Below are 20,091 nucleotides of genomic sequence, written 5' to 3' on the forward strand. Positions count from 1 at the left end.
AGCACCAGTATATTATGTTTTTTTTATTTGTATTTGGTGTGCGGTAGAAGAGGGGTAGTCTTATACGGCGAGTATACCCCAAACTATATATTAACCGGAAAAGTTGGGGAGGGGTCGTCTTATACGCCGGAATATACTGGTATGTAGGTAGAAAAAAGGTTTTGTAAAAATAATACAGCAAAGTCCCCGTTATCCAGAACTTGGGCATCCGGAAGTCTCAACCAACCGGCATGCCTGAAGGATAACGGGGACTTTGTTTTTGGCGAGTTGTGAGGCTTTTAAAATACTGACCGGACCGCCAATGACATCTAGCTGCTTTCGGCATCCGTGCACGCAAGTCAGCATGTCAGTGCACGGGGGAAGTCTGAAAGCAGCTAGATATTGCATGAGGCTCGGTAAGTATTGGGGCGTGGGGGTAAAAAGGGGAGTAAATGCAGGTAAATCGTAAACCGATAACAGATGACATGATAGAAGAGGACAGTTGTGCTATTTACCTGCATCAGTGTATTACTTCAGCTAACATCTGGAAATATGCCTGAAGAAGGGGAATAGATCCCTGAACGCTTGCAGAATTTAACTTTATTAGTCATTAAAAGGCATTACTTTTACTAAACTTTTTTTTTCCCTTACCTACATAATTTGGCTTACACGGTACAGAAACTTTTTCTTTTGCTACTATCTCTTTAGTAAAGGAATGTGTCAATAAGGATTAGTCAAACAAGGGTATTTGTAACAGGTAAATCTCAATTGCTATGTTCTAAGATAAATGCAGCTTTACAGGTCAGGCTGCTGCATTCCCCCCCACCCCCCTTCCATTGGGTGGACAGTAGAATAAGGAATAGCACTCATGTATTGCGTCCCCCCCCCCCCCCCGGCTCACCTGTCACACCAGCGCAACACCTTGCCTCCTCCGGTGTCTGAAGTCTTTTTGAATGGTCACTGAGTGCCTGTACCATTTGACACCGGGTGCATGTAATAGCGTCAATACATGCGGCAGTGTACAGTAGTACAGGTGCATGTGGTGACACCGGAGGAGGAGAGTAGTGGTGTCGACTTGACAGGTGAACCTGCACCACTCAACATGCCCTGGGGAAGGAGGGGGGGGTTGCAAATACACTTGGGGAAAGGACTGTGGATGGAAATCGATAGAATCGACCGGGTGGCCATATTGCGGCATCAATATCTGCCAGATTCAATCATTACGATCAAGGCGTCTGGATATTGATGCTGAATACAAAGTGATGTAAGGGCACTCTAAGCTGTCCAAGAATTTGCATGGGTATCTTCCAAGTACCCCAGTTTTTTACCACATCTTCAAAAATTTACCTTTGCCTATGAGAGATATGCAACTGTAGTAGGGATTAGATTGTCAGCCCCTGAGGACAGTTTGTGATGTGACTATGTACATTGTAAAGTGCTGCAAAAGATGTCAGCAGTATACAACTACATAAAGGCGCATACACACAGCATACTTCCGCAAACGACGGGTCCGCCAGACCCTACTTCTTGGGGGATGTTCGGTCGACAGCAGCACGTGAGTACGCGCTGGCATGTACACACGTGCTACTGTCGGCAGAACATCTGCCCAGCGGGAGGGTCTGGCGGAGCAGTTGTTTGCGGAAGTATGGCGTGTGTGTTCACGCCTTAAGAATAGGAATGGTGCTAAATCCTTGGAGGGGTCCATTTACAGCCTTGGAGTCAGATTGGGACAGGGCACATACACGCCAATGCTTAGATGAGATTTGGGAAAGCCCATCAGACGACGGCAACGTCTAGCTTCCATTAAAGGGGACCTAAACTCAGAACATCCTCTCTCCTCTAACAGATAAGCAGTACAATAACCTTAAACGAAAATCATCATCTTTGTTACAGCGGATACAAATCCTGCAATAAATCTGCTGTGCGTCTGCTTCTTGCTTTCAAGGAAGCAGGCAGGGTTAACATCCCGTGTTTACAAATGAACTGCAGTGTCATGGCAGAGGAGATTTCTGAGCTGACACAGCTGAGAGATCAAATTATAGTGGTGATTCATCACAGGTAAGCGGGAATTAAGTAGACTAAACTTTCTTAAAGAGACACTGAAGCGAAAAAAAATATATGATATAATGAATTGGTTGTGTACTATGAATAATTACTAGAAGATTAGCAGCAAAGAAAATATTCTCATACTTTTATTTTCAGGTATATAGTGTTTTTTCTAACATTGCATCATTCTATAATATGTGCAGATTACACAACACTCAGCATTCAAAATGATTCTTTCAGAGCAGTCTGTGAAGTAATGACCTCTCCTCTGGCAGAGGAAAAGTAAACAGTTCAATTACAGTTTAGATAATAAAAGTCAGATAACAGCCCTCTCCACCACTAACTTAGTTGGAGAGCTTAATAGCTTTTTTGCATAGAGATAACAACTGGAGTTTCTCAACTCTTCCTGTACTGGAAACAATTAGACTGATGTATCTGATCTTAATGTTTTTTTTCTCAGCTGTACTACACATACAAATCATAATATTTTTTTTTCGCTTCAGTGTCTCTTTAATACATACAGGGTGCCTTTCTCTAAGTTTTCCTTCTGTCCAGTGCAAGAGCTCAGGTCCAATTTAAAGGCAAATGAACTAAAAAAACACATTATTTGGGATTTATTTTTTTTTCTGGAATTACCCTTTTCCCCCAAGACAGACCCGGCTACATAAACCGCTCCAGCTTCCTTCACACCATGGATGCCCACAGTCAGTCTGACCAAGCAGGCTCATAATAGCTGCTGGAGAGATGCCAACTACAGTGGCCCTGAGGGCCGTTTGGTTATGGCTGCCTGTGTGACAGAAGTTGAAGGTCAGTATGACTTAGGTTGTTCTCTCACCTGCATCAAGGAGCCTTCGGATGCGCAGGTAGCTGATGGTCAGCCGCATTATGGAGGCTTTATCCAGATGAGAGCTGACATTGTGCGGAAGTGGCAACTGGTGGGACAGTTCATAGAAGACCTCGGACTCTTTACTCCTCCGACACCTGGCAGCATCCCGAGACTTCTCCTTCCGCCGCTCTGAACTGATCCTGCAAGCAGAGGGACACAGGTCATTACTCACTGCCACTGCTCCATGGCAACCTCAGGCAAACACTAAACAGTGTGAGCACCGCTTTTCAAGAGTTATTAATGGCAGGAAATACCCATGAAATGTATGAAGACAACACGCTTTATTGAAAGATTACTGCATTGTGCCACACCAAGGCGACAACACACACTATCTGTATTTTGATTATTCAGGATACCCACTTTTACATTAAAAATCCTGGTTTCAGCATCAGAAACATTTCCTATATCTATACATTGCTGTATATTGGCATGTAGCCCTGCCCTCCCAGTGATGCTTAGCCTAGGCCAGTGATGACTAACCTTGGCACTCCAGCTGTGGTGGAACTACAAGTCCCATGGGGCATTGCAATACTCTGACAGCTCTAAGCATAAATCGGGGAGGCAGAGGCATGATGGGATTTGTAGTTTGGAGTGCCAAGGATAGCCATCACTGGCCTAGGCTGTTTAGCTATGCGGAATGATCCCCTACCCGAGCATTCTGGGAGGTAAAGTATGTTTTATACTAGCTTTGGAACCTTCAGTAAACAAACATTCTGCACAGATCACCTGACAGGACTAAAGATGTTGCCACCTGTAATAAATTTCAGACGGTAAAGCAGGAAGTGATTTTTGAAATTTACCCATAATTGAGGAAAACGTAGTATCTGAATATATTGCAGTAACTACTTTGTACAGCGCCACGGAATATGTTGGTGCTTTATAAATCAATAATAATAATAATAATAATAATAATAATAACTCATGACATTCTGTGAATGCTTATTTAATGTTTTGTCTGTCCCTCATCCAATAGAAGATACAGTTTCTGCTTTTACTCATACTGCAGAGGATGGGCTGTTTTCTTTGTGGAGGAAGTGATTGATGACTCATTACCTACTTGGCGCAGTTCCAGAGAAGTTACTACATTCTCTAGGATGCTCAACAGATCATACCTATCCTGGAGCCAATACAGTCACATCAGCTTCCATGTCACACAACTGAAAACCTGTCTATCAGCCCCTTATAACCCATATAGTTATCCTACTGTCCTTTGTCACAAAGTAATGTCATTTGTGGTATGGCCATTCAAATGCCCTTCCTGCTATTTAGCCCAAATAAAATCTGCATACAATTTGCATACAATTTGCATCCAAGCTGGTTTTGCATCCTTTTCACCATCTCCACTATCCAGTAAGGAATGTCGAATCTGCAGCTTACGGTCAAGGAAGTGGTCACATCGAAACTCTGTTGTACTTACTCAAAATAATCTTCTGCATTCAGAGATAAGAGAGCAACCTACTGAATGTCCTTACAGCATAAGTTATTTTTTCTTTCCCTGTTGAGACTATCAAAGTCTCAGTTAAGGTGACCATTCACTATTTGATTCTTCAGACGATCAGCTCTTTGATTCGGGTCCACTAACGGAAGCAAAGCTGAAATCCAAACTTGAGCAGGTGAAAAAAATTCCTTTTGATTTTCGGATCAATTCCACTATTGAAAATTGCGCAAAAGGTGGATCAGCGCATCACCAGGCCGCCTCGGAATGGGCTCCAATCAGGAGGTACGCTGAGCCCCCCCAGAAACTGCAAATGCACCTTGAACCCAAACAGAGGCTCTGCATATACATCAAAAGCAAAGCTGTTAAGTGGGAGCAGCTGACCAAAAATGAATTAAATTAGTACATGGCAAGGAAATGAACAGCACTACTTATTCGATCAATTCCACTGATCGAATTGGATAGCAGCTTTACGTCTGTTAGTGGGCCCGAACTACCGTTTCTGATCGATATTGCAATTTAACTGTAGGATCGAACAATACGATTATATTGTTAGCAGTTACCCTAAGATTGACAAAATACACAATATTAAGTATGCAACAGAACCACTGGCACCATCCCATTAGCATAAAATGAGCTCGCCGTCGACTCATGCAGTATAATCTGTCTGGCTGTTGTCCGCCACTGTTTACATACAAGCTCCCCACATGACTGCCGGCATATATACGCGGGCGAGGTCACATGCGGCCATGTTACGTCAGCAACCACTACAACTACTGCACAAGACATTTTACATGGGGGGGGGGGGGCAGCACCAGGGACAGTGGATGCGGCGTCACAGGGCCGATTCCAGAAAGATTCCATGCTGAAATAAATCAGGAATCTGCCTGTGGTGTGTGGGCAGGCAACAGATCTTTCTCTGAGAGAATCTGATCAGAGAGAGATCTGTCTCTTGGTCCATCTGTCCAAACATCGGCTAATCTATGGGAACATTAACACACAAGATGGCAGCCCCCATGGTAAAGATTCCATGGTCCGGACCAGGAAAGCGAGGGGACACTGCACTAGTAAAACAATGTTATGTAAATCTGTGTTGTTCCTGTGCAAGTGCCAACTCTCTAACAAGGTCAAAGACAACAATAAAGACTTGTCAAAGGTTCTCTTCCCTGTAAGTTTTGAGCAGAGCTTAACTTGAATCTTAGGATGATTTTCCCTTCTGTTAGGTACACACCATACAATTTTCTGGCAGATTTACCTGCCAGATCGATTATTTCCAAAAAATCAATAGATTTTTCCGATTTTTTAAAATCTTTTCTAATTGATTTTCATATAACTGAACGAAAATCGATTGAAAAAAAAAAACGATTAAAAAAAGATCAGAGAATTAAAAAAACAAAATTCAGATTGGACATATTAGAAATAATCGATGTTGCAGGTAAATCTGCCAGAAAATTTTTAGGTGTGTACCTAGCATTAGGTTATTTCTCAAGCACTCAGCCCCAGAGTTAGTGCACACAGTGCTGTTGCATTAAACATATCTCTCCCTGATAGAACCGGTATTTGGACTGAAATCGATCTGCAGGAGACAATCTCGTATATCCTACCAGTGACCAAATTCTCAGAACTCCACAAACAAAGCTGGCTGATGTAAGAGGGAAGTAACTAAACTATCAATGTGCTGCCCCCACCTCTATTCCACCCAGCCTCCCCAGTGCATTGTTTAGACATGAATTGTTTGACTTCCTGGAATTTCCTCAGAGTTAAAAAGGGCATCAGAGAGAGGTTGGGATGCATTACATTTAAGTATATTTTTACAAAAGCAAGTTTTAACTAGCTGTGGGCTGCAAAAACAAACATGCACAAATGCCACAAACCTCGTAAAAAGAAAAATTCTATCAGGCTATGAAGTGAAGTACCAGTAAAAGGCACAGAAGAGGTTTCTTTAAAAATCAAAGACGTTTTGAATCAGGATACCATTGGCTAACTTAAAAATAAGCGTAAGCTTTCAGCTGTGCAGCCTTCAATCCTGTTGGTACAGACAGCTATATACATGCAACATCAAGAGGATACATAGATTTTTGCAAGCATAAATACATGTCATTAAAGCGACTCCGTAACAAAAATTGCATCCTGTTTTTTATCATCCTACAAGTTCCAATAGCTATTCTAATGTGTTCTGGCTTACTGCAGCACTTTGTACCATCACAGTCTCTGTAATAAATCAATGTATCTTTCCCCTGTCAGACTTGTCGGCCTGTGTCTGGAAGGCTGCCAAGTTCTTCAGTGTTGTGGTTCTGCTATGCACTCCCCCCTCCAGGCCCCTCTCTGCACACTGCCTGTGTATTATTTAGATTAGAGCAGCTTCTCTCTTCTCTCTTATCTTTTACAAGCTGGATAAATCGTCCTCTGAGCTGGCTGGGCTTTCACATACTGAGGAGTTACAGACAAGGGCAAAGCTGTTTGCAGGAAGAAAAGAGCAGCCTGAAACTTCAGTGCATGAGAGATGCAGGGGGAAAGAAACACACAAATGATCTCTTGAGATTCAGAAGTAAGGCTGTATACAGCCTGCTTGTGTATGAATGTATTTTCTATGTGTGGACATATTGTACATCAATCTACTTCCTGTTTTGGTGACCATTTTGTTTGTTTATAAACAAACTTTTTAAAACTGTTTTTAACCACTTTTAATGCGGCGGGGAGCGGCGAAATTGTGACAGAGGGTAATAGGAGATGTCCCCTAACGCACTGGTATGTTTACTTTTGTGCGATTTTAACAATACAGATTCTCTTTAAGATGTCTTATGCTGGGGCTACACGGTACGTTTCCCCCACTGATGGCTCAATTGATAATTTCAGACAGGTCAGATGACCCCGCTCGTTCCCTGCGGGCGGACAATAGCGGGGAGTCGAGAGGAAGATAAGGAAGCGCCCGCAGGGACCGATCCGGATGGCGGCGGGGACGCGCCGGGAGTCGATCCGGCGGCTAATCGAGCCGCCGGGTTGTACCGTATATCCCCAGCATAAAATGAAACAGAACATCTAAATGGGGTGAGAAGATATTAGCAGATTTATGACTAATAGATAAGACCCCTTGTTTAACCAATCCTCACCCAATTGGGACTGAGACTATGGCATCAATTCATCTAAGGCGGCAAGGTATACACCATACAATTTTCTGTTAGATTTACCTGCCAGATTTTTTCCAACATGTTGGAAAAAAAAATCTGGCAAGTAAATCTAGCAGAAAATCGAACAGAAAATTGTATGGTGTGTACCTGGCATGGTACAATATTCTACTGCTACTATCTTTAAAAATGCATACGGCTGGTAATAAATATGCCCATTGGGTGGCACTGTTCTGTTGCAGTCCACAGACTATTGCTCTATTCTGGTTGAACTCGATGGACGTATGTCTTTTTTCAACCCAAATAACCATGTAACCATGTAACTATGTAACATGCACTGAATGCACCAGCATACTATTCTCAAACAATTGGGCTACGTTTCCACTTGAACCATGCAAATCGCATGAGACTTTTCGAATATTAAATAGCATACAACTATATGTTTTTTTACAAAGAAGGAAGTCCTATTGCTATCATGGATCACATTTGAGAAATTGCACATTGATTTCTGCATGCGCATCCAAAAAAGGGTAACCTGGTTGACAGTTTTTTCTGAATGCAAATGTCACATTTAGCGGAAGCAGGCCAACATTGCTGTGCAAATTTATATGCCTCCCTTCCGAAGAAAAAACGCACAAATGTGCACCTGGTGGAATCTTCTGTATACTCACCCTAAAAGTCTAATTAAGGCAACAGGATTCTTAAATTTAAATTCTGACTTTTAGTTGGCTAAGTTGTAAACAGTATGCAAAAGTCCCAACAAAGCAGAACAGGGTTTTAAAAGAACAATTTCACTCTTTATTATTTAATCACAAATCTTGTAAGTTGCAGATATAGTGTGTAGACAGTTCAGAAATCCAATTCGACAAAAAGATTGCTTGACACGTGTTTCACGGCCAACAAGCCGCTTCCTCAGAGGCACACAATATGCATAAGCATCAGGTGCAGGTCAATAAAATGGTACCCAAACTGCAAGCTATAGAACCAGAGTGTAAACGCCATCCACGCTGACCCCACGTTGAAGGGCTGCTCGGTGCAGCTTAGTTGTAAACAGATTATTCAAATCTGGTACGAAAAACCCCCCCAAAAAAACAAACCACAACATTGTTAAAGAAGTGCTTGCTTTTGAACTAATGCTTCAAGGTAATCATGGCAAAGTAGACTGTACTAACAACAACTTTTATGGTACATGCATAAAAAAAGGTCACCCACAGAGTCGGGACTCGATCCCTTGGGCAACAGCTCAGGGCTAAGGGCTGTGCTATGGAGGGGGGGGGGGGTCAAATGAAGCGTCGCAGAATGAAGCAGCTTTGAGCGATAAAAGAAGAACAATGCACTTGAGCTCTTAGCACTTGCTTAAAGGGAAGGTTCAAGCAAAATAAAAAAATGAGTTTCACTTACCTGGGGCTTCTACCAGCCCCATGCAGCCATCCGGTGCCCTCGTAGTCACTTACTGCTGCTCCAGTCCCCCGCTGGCAGCTTGCAGACCTCGGAGGTCGGCGGGCCGCATTGTGTACGTTTTTACGCACTCCCCCTAGTGGAAGAACATTAACACATACATTTTTACGCGTTACTAGTTCAATGCGTAAATGTATTGAATCCATCCAGCCCTGGCCTAAAAAAAAGTTGTGTGTTCTGTTGTCCGACTAATTGCTCCTTGCAGACTTTCTAGAAGCATGTGGAAAAAACAAAGCTGTCAAGTGTTGCTCCTCCGGTAAGTGGAACAACATGTCAGCGCAAGGACACACCCAAGCAGTAGTTAATTATTGTTTTTGAAAACTAGGCCCATATTTTGGTACGAAGACCTGATGACCTATGGAGGTCCTTACACCGCAGCACCTCAGAGTACAGCAATACTGTTACATAAGGCTGAATGTTTATTTCCATTATCTAGGGATACTTTAGTGAGGTCTACTATGTGTAGAATTTGCCCGCTGCGCTCACCGTGACATAGATTCCAGTGAGCTTATCCCCATTCTATAGCGAGCAGAGGTATGTGTGTATGTTACAGCCAGTACTAAGTGTTCTTATGAAAAGGCTGTAAACTGCCTGGGGCTGGGGAGGAAGTAGGTCAGAGTTTATTATGTGCATTTTTCATAAACAGCTACCAGAAGTTCTCGAGAAAACGCTCAAATTACAGAGAGAACAAGGAACACCACAAATATCACAAATGCACAATAGGCTGCTTGGGTACACAAACACACAAAGCAAGGTTTGTGCAATCACAAATATAACAAGCAAGCATTCATTTAAAACAGGAAAATCAGCAACCACCACTGCTGTAACGTATGCTACTAGGAGAGACCATGTTAGAATTTATTACGGTGTTTACATACTGCATTTATCTCCTATGGCGCTTTACAGAGCCTATGGTCATGTCACTAAAGGCAGCCATACATCTATAGATCTGGCGGCCAGTCGACCATCCGATCATTATTATCGAATCAGATTAAAATTGGTGCTGCCAAAAGCATGCCTGATCAACGATGCAACCAAAAATTTCAGGGCGACATGCTGGAACGGGTGCGTGTCGGTAATGATGAATGTGACAGAAACCCTAGCAGCTGTCCCTCACCCAAGGTACAGGTACACCCACTGCCGCCACGCTTTGTGTAGTTATAAGTAACCTGCCCGGTGACCACATTCCTCTTCCAGACTTGCGTGCCACGTGCATTGCTTTATAGTACATGGGGCAAGTGTGTGATGTGCTATAACGCAATTCAGAAGAAACCACGTGGGGCGCAAAATTCAAAAGAGGAGTGTAGACAGGTAAAGTAACTGTACGGGGCATGAAAGGGGAGAGGGGGCGGACATGTACAGGGGGAGAGGGAGTAGGTAAGAGCTTTAAATGAGCCTTTTTCATTAACAGCCACCAGAAATTTTGCTCCTGTGCAGTAGATCAAATCTGATCAGGCTTAGCTATTCCCACGGGAGCCAGAGGGGGAAGTCGGTACTGCGCCTGCGCTAGATCCCCAAGGTAAATTACACCACGTCTGCAGGCCCATCCTCCGAAAAGCTCGCCAGTGGATTTTCAGGAGGTACCAGCGCTGCATGGGGGGGGGGGGGGGGGTGGGCCTCATTAGGATCCAGAGGCTTCCCCCTCCCAATGTAAGCACCCCATGGAGGCACATTTTCCTTACAGGATTTCTTTAAAGAAAACAGGTCGCCTTATCCTGCACCTCCAACTTAACTGTTTCTGTAGTTCTGTTTCTTTAAACTGACACCTGAATAAAGATGGATATGGAGGCTGCCATATTTATTTCCTTTTAAACAATACCAGTTGCCTGGCTTTCCTGCTGATGTGTCATGCATCAGTGGTGTCTGGATCACTCACCTAAAACAAGCATTCAGCTAATCCAGTCAGACTTCAAACATTTGATCTGCATGCTTATTCAGGGTTTATGACAAAGTATAATGCTGGGCATACAAGGTTAGATAGTTCTTATTGAGTCGCTGATGGCTCGATTGATAAGATCCAACCTGTCCGATCACCGCGGCGGATCGATACCTCGCTCGATCCCGCGGGGACGAGCGGGAATCGATCCGCGCGGACGAGCAGTGACGCGCCGGCTCAATACCGGCGCATAAAACGAAGTGTGTATGCCCAGCATTAGAGGCACAGGCTCAGCAGGACAGCCAGGTAATTTGCATTGTTTACAAAGGAAAAATACTTTATACCAGCCTCCATATCCCTCTCACTTCTGGTGTCCTTAAAGTGTACCAGAGTACTCTAAAACAAAAAGAATTATACATACCTGGGGGCTTCCTCCAGCCCCATCCACTTGGATCGCTCCCATGCCGCCGGCCTCCGATGTCTGCTGCGCTGGTACCGGGTCGCCGCACTTCTGTCTGCTCCAGTCTATGCAGGAGAAGTGTGCTCTTTGCTTATCTCTCCAGCAGCAGGTGCTAGAGAGGGCGCACTTCCCTTATGTCAGACTGGCTCCGACAGACAGAAGTGCTGGAACCCGGTACTGATGCTGCAGACATCGGAGGACGGCGGTGTGGGAGCGATCCAAGTGGATGGGGCTGGAGGAAGCCCCAGGTATGTATAAAATTTTTGTTTTAGTGAGCTCTGAGTCACTTAAAAGTGGACGGAAACTCTTGCACAGGACAGACGGAAAACAGAGAAATGCACCCTGTATATTTAGAGAGTTTAGCCTGTCTAATTCCCCCTCATCTATGTCTAATCACAAGTTGTAATTTGATCTCTTCCTGTGTCACATGGATGGCAGATAAGCTCATTTGAAAGTACAGGATGTGAATCTGTCTGCTTCCATGGATCAGGAAGTAGAAACTGTGCAGATTTATTTTAGGATTTGTATCAGCTGTAACAAAGAAATGTTTCTTGTTTGAAGGTTACTATGGCCTCAATTCACGGAGCATTATCAAACGTTTATCAAACACTTTATCAAACGTTTGATCATTTACCTCATGGGTAAAATCTCATTTTAAATTCACTAAGGTGTTATATATCTGTCGAATGGTTTACCGATAAAACGTTCAACAAATATATAACGCCTTAGTGAATTCAAAATGAGATTTTACCCATGAGGTGAATTATCAAACATTTGATAAAGCGTTTGATAAACGTTTGATAATGCTCAGTGAATTGAGGCCTATGCTGTTGTGTATCTTTTACAGCAGAGAGGAAGTTCTGAGTTGAGGTCTGCTTTAGGCGTCTTGCACATTACATGCAATTCCAAATTTTGATTCAGATAAAAAATAAAAATGTAGCACCATGCAGTACTTTTTTTTTTTTTTTTTTTTTAAACCTGAATAAAAAAAAGAAAAAGAAAAAAAAAAAAAAAAGTATTGTATTGGGGAAAAAAAATAGGAATCGCGTGTAATGTGCAAGAGCCTCACTGCAGTTGTTTACCCTAACCCAGGGCTTCCTCCAGCCCCATAAGCATGGATGTGTCCCTCACTGTCGTCCTTAGCGCCGCCGTTTTCCCGCAGTCAACTCCCGGTAAGTGGCTCAGTCGGACTCGGTCTGACTGAGTGACGTCAGCCCGGGGCTTTCTGCGCTTACCGCTGATGTCACTGAGCCACCCCTCCCGGGGGAAGATTGCGGCTGAAAGGCGGCGCTAAGGAGGATGGCGAGGGAGAGATCCGTGCTTATGGGGCTGGAGGAAATCCGGGTAAGTAAAAAAAACAAAAAAACACTGTAGTAAGACTCATCTCTTGAGTCTCTAAAGCGGATCTGAGATGAAAAACTAACTATAACAAGTAACTTGTCTATCTTATCTAGAGTTTAGATAGTTTACACAGCAAATCTAGTTGCAAACATCTTCAATAGAATATGATTATTTCTTCCTGTGATACAATGACAGCAGCCATGTTTGTAAACATTACAAACCAGAAAACTCATCAGCATCTTCTGTGAAAAAAACCTAATCCCCCCCTCCTCCTCCTCCTCCTCCCCTCTGCCTCTGAAATCTCTGGCTAGTAATACCTCCCCCTCCTCCTGCCCAGACTGAGCTCCCATGAGCCCTTGCTACTGCCAAGGCTCTCTGAAAAAACTGTGGGCGAGGCTTGTTTAGTTTATAGGAAATTAAAGAGTATTAAAACAAAAACTAAAAAGTATTTGGCTTGAGGATTGCCCTAGAAACAATAGGAAAGGAACACAATTATGCAATGAGTAAAAGTTCATCTCGGATCCACTTTAAACTGGAAAAAAAAAAAAAAACAACACATTGGAATTGCATAACAAGTCTGAGTTTTCACAAGTCCTTTCCTGGTTGAGGAAGCTCAGGCAAACTAAACCTGGTACTCCTTATCAGAACTGATTAGCAGGTCTCTCACTCCTGCTTCTGCAAGCCACTTTCTGTCTGCACTCACTTTTCCCAGCCATGCTCTCTGCTTTAACACAGGAAAAAAAAGCCAGCAAGCATAAATGCCTTTTACAGTCGGAATTTTCCAGCTAATATTTAACCACAGTAGCACAGCTGGTCATTGTCCTGTATATACACAGAGATAATGACATTTACCATATGTAATGTTCAGGAACAAAGGCCAAAGTGTGGCAAACCACACTGCACTACTGTCATACCTTGATCTCTCCAACTATACGACACCAGTGCAATACCACCGTAAACCACTGGGTGTTACTGCCACTGTGAAGCTAATCAGGAATACAAGGCTACCCACAGCAAACTACAAGGTACTGAGGAGCTTATTTTGGTTTCTGAGTAAATGCCAAACATACTAGAGCTCAGTAACCTCTATATACACAGCAGGCGGCCTGCATAAAAATAATAGGTCATGCCCAAGGTCACAGGAAGGTCACTGGGTAACCAAGACATGGTCAGACTCCTACATGAAAGTGAACGTTTCACTACACCAGGCTGCTGTAGACGCGGGCACATGTATGAAGTGTGTACTGAAACGTCACGGCAGCAACTCTATAAAGCATACATCCAACACTCACAACTAGATCCTGGCTGTCTGATAACAGTCAACCATTTTTACCTGTCCTCTTTTTTTTTCACTTCTGTAAACAAGAAAGTGGGACGGGGAAGTTACGCTTGTTTGCTTTATGGCCAAATCAGTTCAAATTTCAGTGTAGACAGTATTACACAGGTTCATGGGGTGGTCAATCGAGGGTCAACATTTCTGGCTGATCAAATCAGAAGAGGATCTATTTTTCTCAAATCACTCAACTTCCAATGGATTTCCGAAAGTTTATTAATGAGAAAGGCAATTAGGAAGCACAGTGGCTTAATGGTTTCTTGCCTTAGGTCCCTGGTTCGAATCCAAGCCACGGCACTATTTGCAGGTATATTCCCCCTGTATGGGGTTCCTCCCATATCCCAAAAGCATACAGCTAAGTTAATTGGCCCTAGACTACGATACATAGACATGACTATGGTAGGGATGAGATTGTGAGCCTCTCTGAGGGACAGTTAAAGTGAACCTCCAGACTAAAAATCTACTCAGCAGCACTGAAAAGGCTTGTTGTTTCTTTAACAGGTTCACAGCATCAGAGCTTTGTTTTTCATACCCAAACCTAAATTTTAGCTGCTTAGAAGCGAAGCCCATCAAAGAAAACTGCCCGGGCATTTTCCCCCTGATGCTGTGCAAAGCATGATGGGATTTCTGATGTTCTCGTTGCCTAGCAACTGGGAGGGGTGATCAGGACACAGGACAGTTGGAACTGTGTCTCATGCTCCCTGTCGCCTCCTTTCAACCAAAAAGTTGGCTGCCCTCATTAAATCACAAACCTTTGCCTGTTCTTTTAAAACAGGGTGGGTAATTTGTATAATGAAAAACAGGGTGGGTAAGAGATTACCTATCTATTTTAACATAACTAATGCCGTGCATACACGGCTCGTTTTATGCGCCGGTTCGAGCCAGCGGCTCGATGCCGGCGCATCCCCGCTCGTATCGATTGCTGCTCGTCCCCGCCAGCGCTTCCTTATCACCGCTCGATTCCCTGCCATTGTCCGCAGGCGGGAATCGAGCGGGCGGGGGTCGAGCGGCATGTTCAGGCCAGCTGAATATTATCAGCTGGCCGGATCAGCTGGTCGATACACTGTACAGAAACGTACCGTGTATCCCCAGCATTATGTAACTAATGACAGTATGTTTAGGCTGAAGTTCCTCTTTAAGTGACAGGACTATATGCTCTGTACAGCGCTGTAGAAGATGTTGGGGCTATATAAATACTAAATAATAATAATAATAATAATAATAATAAGAAAAATAATAATATTAAGAAAAAGAATAAGAATAATAAGAATAATAATAAGAAGAAGAATGCTGGAAATTGTAGTTTTAGTCTAGTTGAGGGGACCAAGCTGGAAACCTTAGACCAACGGCTGCACCCTCTGCTTGCAGCAATTTAGTCTCCTCCACTAATTTGTAAGAAATAGGGGACCCAGGGGAAAATAACTAACATTGCATACCAGGACCTTCGTGCATTTTACTAAACCTATTGGGTTGGTAGCGTGGATAGAATGTATTCCTTTTATACAAATCAATGTTCACAACCAAATTAGCAAAATTAAGAAGTAGCCAAGGTCCCCCTCAACTACACACTAGTGCACCTTTATAAAGTTTGCAGCTACATCCCACTGTACTGCTGGGACAATGCTATCACTGCTATCAGTTCAGTTCTAGCTGAGCTACCCAATGGGGATTGAGGGGACAAGGTGGGAACAATCACTACTAACTAATCAATTTTCAATCAGCGGGCGATCGAATTCTTGCCAGATTGTAGGTTACTGACCTTATAAGGCCAAGACACTTCTCACTATAACACAGAGTTCTTTAGAAAGCATTTAAACACCTAGGTCTGAATATGAGGTATCAGGACACTCAATCAGCTACACCTAAATATTTATACTGAGAGATGACGAGGTTTGCTACACTAAGTGCACCAAAGACCTAATGGCTTAAAATGACACTGAAGCGGAAAAACAAAACCTCATGACATAATGAATTGGTTGTGTAATACGGATAATTAATATAACAGTAGCAAAGAAAATAGTGTCATTTTTATTCTCAGGTATATACACTGTAGTTTTGTTTTTATAACATTGCATCATTCTCTAATAATTGCAGTTTCCACAATACACTCAATGCTGATTTCCCAGAGCAGGCCATTGACCCTTTGAACTTTTCGCTGTAGAAAAACAAACGAACGAACAATGAGAGACAGTTGAAATAAGAGCTTCAAAAGACAGTGCTGTCCCCAACTTTAAAGTTGCAGAGCTCACAGAAGCTCCTTTGCATAGATAACTGAAGTTTCTTAACTCTTCCTGTACTGGGATCAATATGAGACTCATATCTGTGCTAATCAGGTTTTATTTCTTAGCAGTACAACACATACAAATCAAATCATAAGTTTATTTTCACTTCAGATTCCCTTTAACAGAGGGCCCTAAAAATAGTCATTGCACAAAAAGTGACGCACAGGAATACAGTCTCCTGCAAGTTTGGAGAACTCGTGTGACCTTGGCAGCATAGAAATACTTTCCTGTGTACTGATGACGACATGCAGGAAGTAGGTCATGTGCTCTCCTAAGATCCAAATTTCCTGGTTCCAAGACTGGTTCTCATGCTTCTTGCAAATTACATCATTGCAGGCCCTAATTAAAGGACAACTGTAGTAAAAAGAATATGGAGGCTGCCATATTTATTTCCTTTTTTTGTAACAATTTTTATTAAGATTAGAAAAGCAGTCAGCATGAACATAGTATATGCTTAGAAAAATGTATACAAAGTTTCAGATCAAGAACAATTTAAGAGTATGTTCAAATCATCTTCAGTCTGGACCAGACAGACGGACAAACTTCCCTCAAGATTAGAGTATCGCAAAGGTAGGTCCTAGAATGTTAATAAGTCCACAACCTAAGTAATGTTCTTAGAGTACTTATAAAATAAACTAATGTAGGCATTGAGGGGAAAAAAAAAAAAAAAAAAAAAGTACAAGTACAAATTATCAGTTATAGTAAGCAGAATAGGGCGTATCCAAACTGTGGGGTGGGATCTGAAACAGTTTTTAGGTGGTGGAGACCCCTTTTGAAACTATTGGGCTAGGCAGAATGTGGGAGGGAGCAGGGGGGGGAGGGAAGGAAGTGGGCACACTGTTCAAAAATCCTCTTGCAGAGGAAGTGGATAACATTGAGAGGGAGAGTGATAATGATGATAATGTAAGGGCATCTGGTATGGAATAAGAGGAACTTTAAAAGCAGAAAAGGAATCCCAGGTGGTCTGTAGTCTAAAGGAGGCTGGAGGACATATGTAAAGCCTAATTAGAAAGTTTAACTATAAGTATATCATGGGGGCATGTGATCAGGCGTAAAATATGGATATTTAGTTCCTTTTTCAACAATATCAGTTGCCTGGCAGCCCTGCAGGTCTATTTGGCTGCAGTACACCAGAAACAAGCATGTGGCTAATCTTGTCAGATCTGACTATTATGTCAGAGACATCTGAACTGCTGCATGCTTGTTCAGGGCCTATGGCTAAAGTATTCGAGACAGGATCAGCAGGATAGTCAGGCAACTGGTATTGCTAAAAAGGAAATAAATGTCAGCCTCCATATCCCTGTTGCTTCAACTGTAGTGAGAGGTATATATGAGGCTGCCATATTTATTTCCATTTAAGCTATACTAGTTACCTGGCAGCCCTGCTGATCCTCTGCCTCTAATACAGCCATAGACCCTGAACAAGCATGCAGCAGATCAGGTTTTTCTGACAATTTTGACAAGGTTAGTTGCATGCTTGTTTCTAGTTTGATTCAGCCAAATAAATCAGCAGGATAGCCAGGCAACTGGTATTGCTTAAAAAGGAAAAAAATATGGGAGCCTCCATATACCTCTCACTACAGTTCTCCTTTAAGCAGCTGAGTATGCTATATTTTTCTACCCAAAGACCAGACAAAACATTTTTATTATTCAAACTTCTATTTACTTCAGTCACTGTAAATCAGAAAGGCCAAACAAAAAGGTGCCCACTAACGATACAATCAAGATTAGACAATTTTACCAAATCTAGTAGAAGAGTAAATTGTGTGCATAATAAGCCATGTTTCTCTGAAAAGTAGACCAGGTCTTCTAATTTTTGCTCCAAAAGATGCTTTGGGGCTTATATTCAGGGAATGTCTTATATTTACATGAACAGCATTCCACATGTATTCTTGAAAAAAAAATTTTTTTTTATTAAAATATAGTCATGTCATCACCTTCTGGATCAACTCTCCAAACCCTAAACTCTATCTTGGATTTTGCATAATTGACCATTTCCTTTTTCCCCATGTACAACAGTCGACATTTAGGGCTGGAACCCACAAGGGCGTTTTTGTGAGCATTTAGGGAGCACTTGAAAACGCTAGCATTTTCCCAAAACGCTTAGCTGTTAATGGATGGGGCACCTTCCACAGGAGAGTTTGCGATTTGTAAAATCGCAAGCGCAGGACATGTAGCATTTTGTTAGCATTTGCGCTTCAATGTAAAGTATATCATCGCTGGTGTAATCGTTCATCAAAACATGCATGGAGCGATTTTGCTAGCGTTTTAAAGTTACTGCACACTAACAAAATTAAAATTGAAAGGACCAATCAGACTTTAAAACGCTAATCGCTACACAACCGCTGGCAAATTGATACACTTTTTAAAAACGCTCCCTAAAATGCTCATGAAATCACTTACAAACGGCTCATACAAAAAAACGTTAGCGTTTGCGATTAGCGTTTTGCAGTGGGTTCCAGGCCTTACAGAAAGCCCGCCATTCACCAACCCTTACTGTTTTGGTTACAGTGAGGTGTCTGCTTTCCCCGATGAAGGGTCTATCTGTCCAGCTGCATTCTATTGCCAATTGACTCCACTTTTCACATGTATATCATAGCTGCCTGCAGGGCTGTGGAGTCGGAGTCAAGGCAATTTTTGGATACCTGGAGTCGGGAGAAAATGCTCCGACTCCTAATGAATTTAAACTGTAATTAAAACAAATATGATAAAATGTTCTATTTCGCAGACAATTGTATATATTTATATTTAATAGCTGTGTTTAGTCTACAAAAACGAAGTAAACCAATCAAAAATAGTTTCTTGCTCTCCTTCAATAAAGCAGTCCCCGTATTTTTAAAGTCAGATATACACATCTGATTGTGAATGTATATATGATGTGTACACAGGAATCTCTTATATATACTAAATAACATCTATCTATGCTGTAAGAATAAAGCCTGATGTGTAGCTGTGTCACTAATAGAGATGCTCAATGAGATGCAAATCATTCTGCGTTGATGCAGGTTTATGCAAATTTATGCACTCCATTTGCTCATTAACCTATTTTGGTTCCTGGACGTAGAAACTACGTCCAGGAACCATGCGCGCTACCGTGCACTCCCGGCCGCGGAATCGGTAGCCAAGGAATCAATGTATCGGGCTATGGTGCCCAATCACTGATTTCTCTCCCCCGCTGAAAAAGCGACAGCTTCTCTCGGCCTCTTCTGGCCGTTCCCTTCCCGATGAGTCACTCTAAGCGTGAGTTACGCTTAGAGTGACGTCATGTAAACAAACTCATGGCCGCCATCTTGTGGCCAAAAAGTAAAACTACAACTAAAATTAAAAAAAAAGTTAAACATAACACACAATTACATTCTAAAACTATACTTTACATCCCACCCTCCCAAAAATACCCAAATAAAATGTTTAATATAAAAAAAAAAAAAAATTACAATAAAAAAAAAAAATGTGAAAATGTGAATATTTACCTAAGGGTCTAAACTTTTTAAATATCAATGTAAAGATGAAATATTTCTATTTTTTTTTTTTATTGTAAACTTGTTAATAGTGATGGATGCAAAACGGAAAAAAGGGACCTTTATTTCCAAATAAAATATTGTCGCCATACATTGTGATAGGGACATAATTTTAACGGTGTAATATCCGGGACATATGGGCAAATACAAAACGTGAGTTTTAATTATGGAGGCATGTATTATTTTAAAACTATAATGGCTGAAAACTGAGAAAAAATGATTTTTTCCGTTTTTTTCTTATTCTTCCTTTTAAAATGCATTTACAGTAAAGTGGCTCTTAGCAAAATGTACCCCCCAAAGAAAGCCTAATTGGTGGCGGAAAAAACAAGATATAGATCAGTTCATTGTGATA

At 42.1% G+C, this 20,091-nt stretch overlaps 1 protein-coding gene across 2 annotated transcripts in view; it reads right to left on the reverse strand.

Annotated features, from left to right (window-relative positions):
* HIF1A (hypoxia inducible factor 1 subunit alpha) overlaps nucleotides 1-20,091 on the reverse strand; it is a 97,781-nt gene that overhangs the window by 39,311 nt on the left and 38,379 nt on the right. For both annotated transcript variants that reach the window (XM_068254420.1, XM_068254421.1), the window contains exon 2: nucleotides 2,861-3,051. In XM_068254420.1, coding sequence (XP_068110521.1) covers nucleotides 2,861-3,051 — 191 coding nt within the window. The remainder of the gene's footprint in view (nucleotides 1-2,860; nucleotides 3,052-20,091) is intronic.

The sequence above is a fragment of the Hyperolius riggenbachi genome, chromosome 9 (genome assembly GCF_040937935.1).
Source record: "Hyperolius riggenbachi isolate aHypRig1 chromosome 9, aHypRig1.pri, whole genome shotgun sequence".
Lineage (NCBI taxonomy): Eukaryota > Metazoa > Chordata > Amphibia > Anura > Hyperoliidae > Hyperolius > Hyperolius riggenbachi.